We start from the raw sequence: 13,020 nt of genomic DNA on the forward strand, positions 1-13,020 counted from the left end.
GGATGTTTTCTCATATCAATATGTAGCAGTTTAAATAGAGGATTGATTAATTAATTAGCAATTCATTAAAATGATCAGTTAATTAATAAATCAATACCAAAATACGTAACTATAACTCATAATGCAAAATTATGACTCAGAAACATGAATTGGTATAAAGATGAAGTGGAGAAATGGGACTCAACTTTGGCTGTCAGGAACAATAAGTTTACATTAAAAAAACCTTGGAGCACCACCCATTAAAATAGAAAGCTTGATAGCCCATTTTGCCTTATAAATTAATCTAGTCTCATAATTTGAAGTTTGCTACACAGTTCTTTTTTCAGGTGTACAGGGACCTGACATTATACACACACACATCACAAGATCTTTATGTGTCTTTATAAATGAAAGGTTTATTAAACTACTCGGTACACAGCAAAACTACTCCTAAAAGACTACAAATGAATGAGTTTAAGAATAAGTATGGATAAATGATGAAACAGGGAATGCAGCAAAGACACAAAGTGAATAAAATGACTAAATAAACAACAAACTCATAAATGAAGAAACAATAAAATGAGGGGATGAAAACCAGTGAGGAACTGAATTAGATGTGACATCTGGACTTGATCAGGTGCACTTAAATAGTGCAAGATGATCAAGCAGATGAAAAGTTAAGATTAAAGAAAAGTTAATGTCAAGCATTGATCAAAGAGGCAACCTATCCCATAAAACACTGAAGGAAAAGATAAAGAAGAGGCCTGATCAGAGAATAACCCATAATTGCATTAATGGGAGACCCTAACTTAGGTCTAACACTTCCTATGTGTCCCTATCATTTAAGAGCATCAACCCCATAACAGCACAGAAAAGATCGTTTCACCTTCCTCAGAAGTCTCGATGCCAGCCAAGTGTGATTCCTCCATCTCTCTCTGTCTCCATGAACAGCTGGGTCATCCTCTGACACCTAATGTGGCTGAGATGAGATCACGATGACAGCTTATCAGTCTTCATTTCATTTGAAGTCTCTCTTTGTCTCACAGTCTCTCTCGTACAAAGTCCTCCGGTTCTAAATCGTCATTTAGAACACATGCAGCACAGGCTGTTTCCAGGGCTGCAGCACTGAGATACTGAGAGGGTCGTCTAAGGAATCTCCAAAAGAAATTTCAGTTTTGGGTAGGCATTTGAATATCTTGTCAAAAGTTGTCCCCATCGTCTACTACACAATATTGCAACTCCTCGTTTTGTGGAGCTGAAGGATGAAAAAAATACTTGTCCAGCAGCAAGTTGTTCTAGTTTGAAATGTTCCTCCTGTGGGTTTCTTGAAGAAATGCTACATAACCTTCCTCCCTTTTAAATTTTAAAGGTAGTTTTTAGTAGTATTCTATTTTTTATTATTTAATCCATTAACATTAAGCGAGGTTACTTTGAGGTCTGCCATTATTTGTTCTTGATTTTCTTTCCCACTGACCATTTCCCTGAGCCAAACTGCAGATCTTCCCCTCAAAACCAAATAAAAACAAACAAACCACAAAACTAAAACAAACAACACAATAGACAAAACGAAAGTGGAAATTTTAAGGTCCCCAGACATCAAGGAAATCAGAACAAAAATTACAACATGCCAAACGATGTTTTGTTTTTTAGAAGTAGAGAGATAGGCTAAGAGATATTGTTTGATCCTTTTGAAAAAGCCCCATTTGCAATTGACAAATAAAAAGCATCAAGTATTAATGGACCAGCTATACTGCTTTTCCACCAAAACTAGCAAGTGCACACGGGTAAATATAAGCCATTGGCTATATTCCCAGTGCCACTGAACTCATCGCTGGAGAGCGAGTCTGCCTTTCTGTCAGCTGGCCTGTGTGTTTGTGTGTGTGTGGGTGTGTGGGTGCTGTCTTGTTGGTGTGTCTGAGCGGCGTCACAGACAGGCTCCATAGAGGGAAGCAGCAGCATCAGAGGTCTTTGAAACTTTTCAGTGGTTTCTTCTCTTTGTTGATCCCTTACTTATTAAGTCCCCCTTTCAAACTCGGTGCAGATGTATTTGAAACAATGTTTGAGAGCTGCTTTGGAGGACATGGGCAGTAATTAGTGACGACACATCATTGCATCTTGCTAGTTAAGGAGGTGAAATTACCATTACCATTATCAATGAACTTTGGGTCTGTAGGCCAGTTTCATCCTTAATGGCAGCTGTGTTTGATATAGACTCTCATTGTTTCAGCCTGGAGGCCTGGAGCTCTGGGGTTTTCTGCAGCTACAGAACATTTGTCTTTGAGATGTGAAATTAACTTTGTCAAGAGTTGTATTCAGCACTCAGTTTTGTTATCTGCTCTGCTCTAGTTTCTTTACTGAAACTTTAATAAGACCTTCTGAGTCAGAATATTTTATCTCATGCTGTTGTGGCTCTAGTGCAGAAGCTTTAGGTGACTACTACAAATGGTGATGTCTGCTGCCATCTTTACAAAGTGTCCTGGATGTTTAGTTTCAGGTGTCTGTAGTTAGCAGCTGTACTCCTGGATAAGCCTGTTTAGCAGCAACCAGCTTACTCTCAGGTGGAATGCATGCATTGAGCGCATGCAGTCTGTTTTATGTCCGCTTAGAGGGGAACTTTGTGTGTGGTGACCTGACGGGCTGATGCACGATTTGCAAATAGATGTATTTCCGTAATCAATGACATTAATGAACTGCTGAATCTGTGAACATCACAAATTGCAGAATAATAGTTCTCAAACTATTGCAGCATATTTTGCAGGGAACTGTTTCAAATGTACAAAATGAGATAAATAACTGCACAAAGTGGTAAAAGTACGACATCAGGTAAATTAACCTAAAAATCCAAACAAGACTTTGATGTCTCCTGGCATGAACCTGAACTCTGGCAGAATCTTATTGTGAAATGTACATGACCTATCAAACAAGTCTTTGAGGCTCAGCGCAGAGGAAGATACACAGGAAGTCAGGAACTGGGAGCAGGATGATGTTACAGCGGGAGCTGCTGTCTTCCCCAGCCTAAAGCTCAAGTCATCTTGGTTTCCGTGAACTCCAAGTTAACATATTCACAGTCTTCACTGAAGCAACCTCCTGAACATGACAGGGAGGTTCAGAAGAGAAGTCACAGCGCCGTATCTCGAGATATCAACATGTGCAGTGAAACCTGATCTGCAGTTGCCGAATAGTTGGTGCACCATCAGAGAGCAATACGGTGTTTAACAGAAGAGCATGAACACTTTCTGAATGCAAACCTTCTATTGTATATCAGGCACCGTCAATGTGAATTTACCTAAAAGTTCTATCTGGCCAAGTGCAACTGAGGAGGATATAAAGAGCACATTTAAAGAGCACCTGAGCAGACATCCTACCTTTGGTTATAATGCCATCTGCTGTCACTTTTCAGCATTGCAGCTGCTACACTGCACATGCATCACACCACATAACTGATCCATTCTTTTTGTAGATGGTGGTTAAAAATGATGTGCTGTGCTTTCCCAAAACTTTGCAGTTCGAACGGGAATCTGGACTACAATCAGTCATGTCCACATACAGGCTGGCTACATTTCTCTACTCAATACAATAAAACGGACAATAAACAGAACAACCAAAACCTGTGCTGCGCAGTCATCAGCTGGTGTGGCATGGCTTGGCAAGGTTTGGCCCGTCAGCCCAGCTCTGCAGAGACCTGTGTCTCCATGCCAACAGAGCTGCCTGCTTGAAGGTGTGTCAGTGATGACAGCTGGTCTAGAGTGATCACACAGCAGGCAGGTCAAAGAGGTTTCCTTGTTGGAGGTGAGCTGTTCGGTGCAGTAAGAGCCTGCTGTCCGCAGCTCGTTATCAGCATCTCAGTGTGGCTTCTTCTGCTTTTACTTGCCGCATCAGTAGACCTGTTTTGATTGAAGAAAAGCTGTGAAAGTTCTGCCATTTCAGAGATTAACATATCATTTCCTCTTTATTCTTCAAAATAAAAGTCCCCCATGATTTTGTTATGTAAAATTACATTGTGAAGCAGCAAAATAAGGAAATGTGTTTTTGGCAGACACAAGCTAACATAAAACAGTGAAAAAAAGCAGAGCTCTAAAGTCCAAACAGGACACAGGAGAGGAACTGAACTCCAAACCACAGAGATTGAGTCAGAAGCTACAGAGAGACTGAGAGCTGACCCCACAGAGACTTTAGAAAACACCTTCCTCTCTGCTCTCCTGCACAGACGGTGACATCACACACGCTTGTTTCAGGGGGGAAAAGGGGGCCGGCCGGGGGTTGGCTGCTGTTGGTGAGACGTTACCGCTACCTGCTTGAAGGTTGGGTACTTTTGGACCCACCCCTGTTTATCTCGAGTGCAGTTTGGCTTGACACAGCGCTTCTAAACTCTGAGTGGAAATGTAAATGGGGGTGGCACAGTTTGGCTCGGTGCGGTCAAAAGAGTTGATGGCAAAACAGTACCTGTAGTTAGCAAAAAGAAGAACCGATTGTAGAGTAGATGTGTTGCTAAAAAAAACACAGCACACTTCTTTCATCAGGAAAAGTATTTATTCTGCTACTGACACTGTAAAGCAGAATACAGAGCACAGCAATCACTCACTCACAGCAGGACCTACACTGAAGGGCAATTATATGACTGTCCCTCTCACTCTCAGGCAGGATTTTCAATATCATTTTCAGCACTGAACTTAATTTAGCACCTAACCAAGTTAAAAGGCAAGCAAGCCAATAAATTTCCTTGTTAACAAGAAAAACTACATATTAAAAGCCAAAACATTATGCAACATCAACATGTTCTCCACAAACCAAAGCCTTTTATCTATTTAAATATACAAATACTTCCATATATATGAAAATGAAAAGACGTAAAACCACACTGCGAGCTGACAACTTTGTTACAAAGACCTATCAACAGTTAGAGTTCTTCTCTTTGTGCAATGCCCCAGAGATCTTTTATCTGAAGTGTATCCTACCACTGAGACATGACAAGAGCACAGCATCAAACATCACTTGCATTAAGCACTGGAAATCATATCCAAGAAAACCTTTGAAACTTATTTTGGCCAAATGAATGCTTTGCAATATTAACAACAACACAGTCCATCTCTGAATGCAACTATACAGATAAATGAAGGCATACACTGAGCAGTGCTGATTCACAACATAAAAAAGTCTTTTGGATTCTAAGATCTCCACTTTGCCCACAACTTGAAATTTAACACACACAGTTGAGAGGAAGCAGCAACTCGAGATGACAGAGCCACTGTCATTAACACTTCTAGTTCAGAAGCAAATCAGGTCAAAACTAAGTTTTCTAGTACAGAGAGGACTGGAGACAATTTTAAGAAATCTACAACTAAAACACAAATGGCCTTTTTTGTTTGTGTAATAGAGAGCACAGTGAGGCTGCAGTCACATTGGTACATGTGGAGCTTAAAGAGGGAAAACAAAATGACAGTACACAGGAGACGGCGTTTACAACATGTTAGTACATTTCTATATGGAGACTTAGAAGCTTAGAAACTATCATAATCTTTTTTGTCCTTTTTGCCTTCGCCCTCAAAGCTGTCCGTCCCATCACTGTTGTCACGGCGACGCTTGCGGCTGTTGCGAACGTTGAAACGAGGGTTTATCTGCGGCAGAGGGTCCATACCCAAAACTTTATGGATCTGACGGAATGCCAGGAGCCTCAGAGCAAACTGCAGAAAAACACAGAGACAACATTTCAAGCATGGACTTCTCAGTAAAAGCAGCCCCAACCCCACCACATACCCACGTCATCACACACACTTTGTCATGCCCCTCAGCCTCTCATTGTAACACACCTTTGGCGAATCTATGACACTAGAGCTGGATATCAATAACAATATCACAATGTGATGAACATTTTACCTCGGTTAATGAACAATTATTATTTATTTTGCTTTTTTGGTTGTTTGGATAATTTAATGATATATTGATGCCAAGACAAAAAAAACCAATGTTATTAGCCAAGAGATAATAGAGATTTAATTAAACTATAGTGCATGATATAAGAATTAAAAACTCCATCTTAAATAAACTTTATGTAAATTTAGGTACATTGTGCTGGCCAACCTCTCCTGACTGCAGGACTTGGACTTAAACTTTTGCTGTGTGCTATTAATTGTTTTACTGACGAGAAAAAGTTTTGAGTACGCCTACTTCTTCTATAGCTACCAAAGGCCTGCCAACATTCCCAGTTAGAGAAAGGTTGAAAATGAAGCAATGTGCCTGTGGCCCCAGGACCCCAAATGACTACATCTGCCCCTGGTAATAATAATGAGAGCTCAGCACGAGCGGCTGGATGAGACACAGAGTGATGTGTCCTGGTGTTTCTAAATAATTCAAAGTAGAAGCTAGAGAATAAGGTAGAAGGTAGATTTATTAGTCATTTTTAAAAAAAAGTTTAAAAAGCTAAACTAGTCTGACTTAACCTGAAACTAAAACAAAGTAGTCTGTAGAAGTCTGAATAAGTCACTTTCCAACGCTGAATATTTGTTCATTCAGACACTTTGGTGTTGTGAGGAGAAGTTCCGCTCTGTTTTACTGTCTATCACTGTGCTGCTGTCGGACCATCAGCTGTTTGATCTGGGATCATGCAACGCTGTGGAAGCACATACCACTCAGTTGTCAAATACTCAGCTGGGCTCTAGAGTCAAAGTCGTTCTCTGCATTACATGATCAACACTTCTGTTGTCACGGTGTTCCGCCATGAGATTTTCCACGGTGTCGTGAGAGCGTCAGACAGAGCCCAAAAGTGTGAAACTCATGCTGGGGAGTTGGCAACCCCGGTGGGGAAAGGATTAACAGAATTTTAAAAAATGTTAACCGACGTGGGCAAGATTTTGCAGTTAGAGATTATGAATGCTTGTTCGATTAATCGCTGTGATGCACAGCTGAAGCACACTGGAGCACGTGGTCAATGTTGTGAAACAGTTCCAGGTAAGTTTAGGTAAAACTACATGGTAAGGTTTAAAAAAAAAAAAAAAAGAATACTTTTTTGGGTTAATGATGTAAACACATTACAAGTGATATCATGGCTGCTCAGTACATTGCGTTCAACAACATGAGCTTTTCGTTTTAGACAGGACATGGACTGCTGTCCCCTGGGTAAAAAGCTTTTGTTTGACCGATCTCTTTCAGTGTCAAGTGTTGCCACAGATGAGCTAACATTGGATTTATGGAGGGTTCACACTGGATTTAGAAGTGCAAGTAGTGCGGCCATTGTCTGTGGAGCACTGCACAGGAAGTGCCGCAGCCGCGAGCTCCATGGCTGGCTTGCATTCTGCAGCAATATTTTCTGCAACTGTTTATGCTTGTTTTCGCAAGCGAATCTGGCAGGAAAACCTACTCTACTATGGATGCCATAAATATCGAATACATCAAAATCTGATTATGATAAAATATGCATCCCATGCTTCCACATATTTGACACTTGTGTCTAAACAGAGAGGGATGAGTGGACACACATGCATGCTAACACACTCAAGCAGACAGACAGAGCTCTGCATGTGATTGGAGCAGAGCAGAATCGCTACTGAGCAGCGTTAACGGCGTTAGCCGAAAGACTGGTGAATCTTATAAGGACACTAATTGGTGCCTTTCCTTTGAAAATCATTTTTACTTTTTTGGGGAGGATTTTGATTTCTTTTATTATTTGGAACTGAATTTGGCCTCACATCTCCTGGTGAACAGCTGTTACTGAGGAACAGCCGCTAACACGAGGACAGTAACTGATGATGTCGTTCTCTAACTGGACGAGGTCATTCATTATTAAAATCTGAACTCCAGAAAGCCTGCGCACTTCTTTCATGTACCTGCAAATTCAGTGCATCCATCAGCACATGACAAGTTGACTTTTTTTGACTGTCTACTTTGTTTAAGTGTTGATCAGCTTGATAGTCGAGCTTGTACCTGAGCACTGGAGGTGATGTCTTCTCTCTGTTGCTCTTCCATTGATGTCAGAGTATCAACAGGCTTCTTTTCACAAGGATCTACCAAACCTGGTCCCCCTGTTCATAGATATCAAAAAGCATCCAGTGATTTTCATTTCATCATGTTGTTCAGTGTCAATCTAACAGAGTTTGATGACAATGCATGCAGTGGAAAGCTTGAATATTCATCAACATTTTATATGTGCAGATAAAACAAATAAATCATGTTATTTTGGTCAACAGCAGGTTTTCCTGATATTTTTATAATGTTGGATCACACATTTGTCGAGTAAGGACATGTTAATTGTACAGTACATATTACATTCAAACATTTAGTCACTGTATCCTCAATTCCAGATTCTTCAGTCATTTTCTACCAGAGACAACATTTTTTTTTAAACTGGTCCAGTATTGAAGGAGACAGCAGGCAGTGGTCCAACAGGCTGCAATGGAACCACTTGGGGCATGTTAGCAACGTCCATTCATTTAAAGTGAGGTTTTTTTCAGAGGCAGGCTCAAATAATTATAAAGCCATGTTTCCACCAGTAGGGTTTCTTCAGTTCAGTTCGGTACATAACTTTTTTTTGCATTTCCAAAAATTGAGGACGGCACCAATGAAAGCATTTCTTACTATTCACGTTTTTTGTCACCCTTCCTCTTGGGGTACGTGGCACAATGATCAAGTATTAGAAGTGGAGCTTGAAACACTGCAGTCTGTTGATTGGTTAGTAGAGAATCAACACAGCTGTGGCTGCTTTAACCACTGTTCATACCGTGACAGGTTTTTCATACATTAGTAAAGTCTAACGTTGTTGCTGTGTGCTGCGGCAGCACTAAACCCCTGCTGCTGTCGGACAAGGAGTCAATTCACAAACCCGCCATTTCTCAATATCCCATAAAGTGAGACTCTCACTGCAGCCTGTTCTTTTTTGTTCTGAAAATGGTGTTGTGCAGTTCTGTTCTGTGGTCAATAAACGGAGTGCAGACTTCATTCTGTATCATCAGTGAAATACAGCGAGTGCTGCTGGATGGAGCAGCAAGTGAAAACATCTTGGCCCACATGTAAGAGTACTGTCTGCAGTGGAAACACTATACAGATCTAGAAAAAGCAGAGTTCTTTATTGTCACTTGTATATTGTACAGTTAAATTATGCATTTTATCCATCCTCTGCGGAGCCGCGTGCAGCAACATGCACACTCTACACAGAAAGGCCCTGGGTTGGCTGAGACTAGAGCCCAGTACCTTCTTGCTGTGAAGCAACCGTGCTAACTACTGAGCCACCATGCCGCCCCAGGGATTAGGTACATGTTCGTAAATGTTACTTTTGGTTCCAACTGTGCTATTATGCAAGTTTTTGATAAAGACGCAGCTTAAGTGTAAGCTGCGTAAGATCCTTTTTGTTTAAACAAAAAACAGCCCCAAAGTTGCTAAAGCTAAACCCAACAAACTTTTTAAATAACTAGTACCTAAGTTTATCATTGTAAAACACACTCCATTCAAAGCTGGCAGAGGCAAGAGACAACAACTGGAATAATGCTGTCAGACACTAATAATCTGAGCCTGTCAGTGGAAAAACAAGGACACTTAGTGGATGTGAAGTGATGATAGAACATGCCCAGAATGGTTCGTCCCAACAGCTGTCCCTCGCACAGAGCTCACACTCCTGCAGCAGGATTCTCCTGGCAGAATTTTTAATGATAAACAAGACGAAGAAGATGGAAGATGGGTTCTTCCCACACCCACGGTCCTAGCCCCACTCCCCCATCTCGAGAGTGTCTAAGTGTCCACCAGTACTTTAGGACTGTACCGTAGAACAGCAGCAGTCTCATGATGTCCACACCCCCCGGCCTCAACAGGGAGAACTGATGGTCCAGCCCAGGGCCGCTAGCCCTTTGCAGCACTGCCCCTGCCTAGCGGCACTGGTCTACACAACCCCCCTGCTACCTTTACTAGACACGAGGCCCCAACATACAGCAACTTCATTCCAGCAATAAACCTCTCCCCAACTGCGAAAGCATGTAAGGCGTGAGTCTTGCCAAGTCCATCATATCACACAGGAGATGCAGATTATCATGAATTGAACATCCTGGGACGCAGTAAGTCTGGTTAGGGTGTATCAGTGCCTCCAAGTACCCCTTTAACCGGTTCGCTAAGCTCTTGGAAAAGATTTTAAATCCACACAGAGCAGAGCCGCCGGGCGCCAGTTCTTCAAGTCACTTAGATTCCCTTTCTTAGGTAGCAGAGTCGGGACTACTCTGTGACAACTGAGTGGTAGCTCACCCACACATAGGCACTCCTGCACCGCGTCATACCAGTTCGGGCCCAGCACTGGCCAGAATCCCTTATAAAATGGCAGACAATCCACGCCTGGGGAGCGTCCAGATGCCGTCTGTGCCACTGCCTCACTCAACTCCTGGAAGGTAAATGGGTTGTCCAGGGCCCCCTTTTGGGCTGAGGAGCACTGCGGCAAACCTTCCAGTAGCTCCTCGACACAGGCTGGATCACACTTCTCCGCTGCATACAGTCTGTGGTAGAAATCCACAGTCCCTTTCCGCATTTCAAACTGATCACATGTAATCCGCTCATCAGGCAGACGCAGGCAATGCATGTGTCTGTCCTCCCCCTGTCGATTTTCCAACCCAAAGAAAAAGATGTAGGTGCATCCATCTCATTTAACATGGAAAACCTAGCCCTTAAAAGACCCCCCCCCCCTCCCCCCTCAGTTCTGCCAGGTTTTGCTTCTGCTCTGCAGTGTTCTGCTCCATAAGTCAGACAGATGCTGAATACATTTGACAGAAATGTCGAATTTGGCACCTTCCCACGTCCCACCATAACCTGAGTGACTCAAACTCCTCCTTCCTGTCCCTCCACCCCCTAAAATTCTTTAAAGCTAGAGCAAAACTGGGCATCTTGCAAGAGTCTCAAATTGAATTTCCAGTACACAGAATGCCCTCTACCCAAGGAAATGTTCAGGTGACAATGGACCATACTGTGGTCTGAGAACACAGCAGGGGACAATTGTGCCCTCACCACCAACCTGTCCAACCGAGCTGCATTACTTCTGTCAGGCCCTGCTTTCACCCATGTGAAGCCCCTCTTGTCTGGGTGCTTAACCCTCCACATGTCCACCAGGTAAGACCCCCTCCACCAGAGGCCCCAGGCCACCTCATTATCAACATCAGAGTGTGTTTCTTGTAGATAAATCACATTAACATGCTTGTCTCTCACATAATCCAGCAACACTCCCCTTTTCCACTGGTCCCTGGCTCCATTTGCATTAAGTGAGCCCACCACTTAAGAGGAGGGGAGAAACAGAGAGAGAGAGAGAGAGAGAGAGAGAGAGAGACCCACCAGTCCAAAAGTCCCCTGTGACACACCTCACACACTAATCATATGTTCAATGAACTAAGGTTTCTTGTCACAGTTGTTGCCCATTTCTTTAACCTAAACCTCTTTCTTGGAGTCACACCAATACCTGAGGACACCCTCCTGCTACCAAGCACATGTCCCACAGATCTGAGAACCTTCTGAGAGAGTCTGGAAAGTATTCAGCCAAGTCAATGTTCTTCATGTTCTTGGCCCTAGTCAGAAAATGATTAATTTCCATAAATGAATAAACCTCTCCTTCCCTGTCACCCGCCTGACTGGCTGACAGCTCAGCTTCTCCTCCATCTCCCTGAGACATCTCCACCTCATCCCACTCTCCTTCAGACTCCTCAGCCTGCCTGCTGACTTCCTGCTGACCACCAGTGTGCCTTCTCTGGGCCTCTGCATACCTCCTCCCTAGTGCAGGAGGCACCACAAGGCCCACTGCACTCCTCATCTTTCTCCCCCCCTCCCTCAACCTCAGTCCAGCCAACCTCCTGCATAGCCTCTGCTTCTCCCCTGATTAGGTACCCCTGATCCTCCTCACACAGCTGATCTCCGACAGCAGACTGCCCACTCCCCACTCCTTCCCCCGCTACAGGCCCGTGAGCCTCTCGACCTCCATCAGAGGGCTGACCAGCAGCATTACTGTCCTCAGTCACCGTCACCTCTTTCTCCCTCCTGAGGCAGACCATCCGCTTGTGACGACCTCCCCACACTGAAAACACTGCAGGTTCTTGGTCGTAGCTTACACAGCATAAGCACTTTCACCATGTTCAACACAGAAGCTGACATTAAGCGTCTGCTCGTTAGATTTCAGATACATTAGCACCTGTCTCCTCAAATATAACACATGCTTCAGATCGGGGCTTCTACACCTCAAAGAGATCAGCTTAAACCCGCTCGCAAACTTCCCGAGGCGAGCCAGCTCCTTCGGTAAGGCCTCATCCTTAATAAACGGAGGAACATTGGACACCGCCAGAGAGACAGCCTGCTGCTTCCCCTTCACCACCAGGCTGCTGGCCAACAGCTGATTCATCAAACTCTCCTGCCTCAAAAACACAACCACCGCCTTGTTCATCCATGAAGCAAACCCCAGATTCTGACAGCCTACCTGTTCCCCGACAGCAAGCAGCACATCCTCCACGGAGGCATCGGCGTCGGGTACACACCTGATGCCGGTCCGGAGTGTAAAGTCACCTACACCTTCGGCCTCCTCAGCCGGAGTGGCCATTGCCACCACCGCACCGAAAAAACAAAAGGAAAACAAGAGCCCGCGAAACACAGTTTGGACCCACTAAAACAAACAAGAACACTGGCCACTCTAAACCCCCCCACCAAAGAAAAGATTAAGGATTTGAAATTAAAGAAAGATTAAGGAAAAGAGTAGAGCAGCGGCGTCCCACCGCGCGTTGCCTCTCTCTGTGTCTCTCCCTGTGTGTCTTTTCATCGTCACAAGCGCTCGGTTGGGAAGCGATGGCGACTTCCAGGGACGAAGGAAGAGACAGACTGGATGACACAGAGAGAGAGAGATGAGAGAGAGAGAGAGAAAGAGAGAGAGACAGAGAGAAATACAGAGAGAGAGAGGTAGTGGGGCAAGGCGGGGCTGCGAAAGCCGTAGAACTCAAAGGAAGTGAGATCTTATCACATGTAGTTACTCGAGATGCATGTGGAGATACACTGCCAGTTGTAAACAGTCAGCAAAACACCAGATTTATGTTGTTTAAAGGACACTAA

At 43.6% G+C, this 13,020-nt stretch overlaps 1 protein-coding gene across 2 annotated transcripts in view; it reads right to left on the reverse strand.

Moving 5' to 3' along the window:
• Window positions 1-4,487: 4,487 nt before the first annotated feature.
• zfr (zinc finger RNA binding protein) overlaps window positions 4,488-13,020 on the reverse strand; it is a 57,936-nt gene continuing 49,403 nt past the window's right edge. Inside the window, exons 19-20 of one of the 2 annotated variants that reach the window (XM_042488369.2) lie at window positions 7,897-7,994; window positions 4,488-5,660 (exon numbers count right to left, since the gene is read on the reverse strand). In XM_042488369.2, the coding sequence (XP_042344303.1) occupies window positions 5,478-5,660; window positions 7,897-7,994 (281 nt within the window). In that variant the 3' untranslated portion in view covers window positions 4,488-5,477. The remainder of the gene's footprint in view (window positions 5,661-7,896; window positions 7,995-13,020) is intronic. The other variant, XR_015776507.1, reaches the window with a different exon arrangement.

This window comes from Plectropomus leopardus, chromosome 4 (genome assembly GCF_026936395.1).
Source record: "Plectropomus leopardus strain MGB_pleo_1.0 chromosome 4, ASM2693639v1, whole genome shotgun sequence".
Classification (NCBI taxonomy): Eukaryota; Metazoa; Chordata; class Actinopteri; order Perciformes; family Serranidae; genus Plectropomus; species Plectropomus leopardus.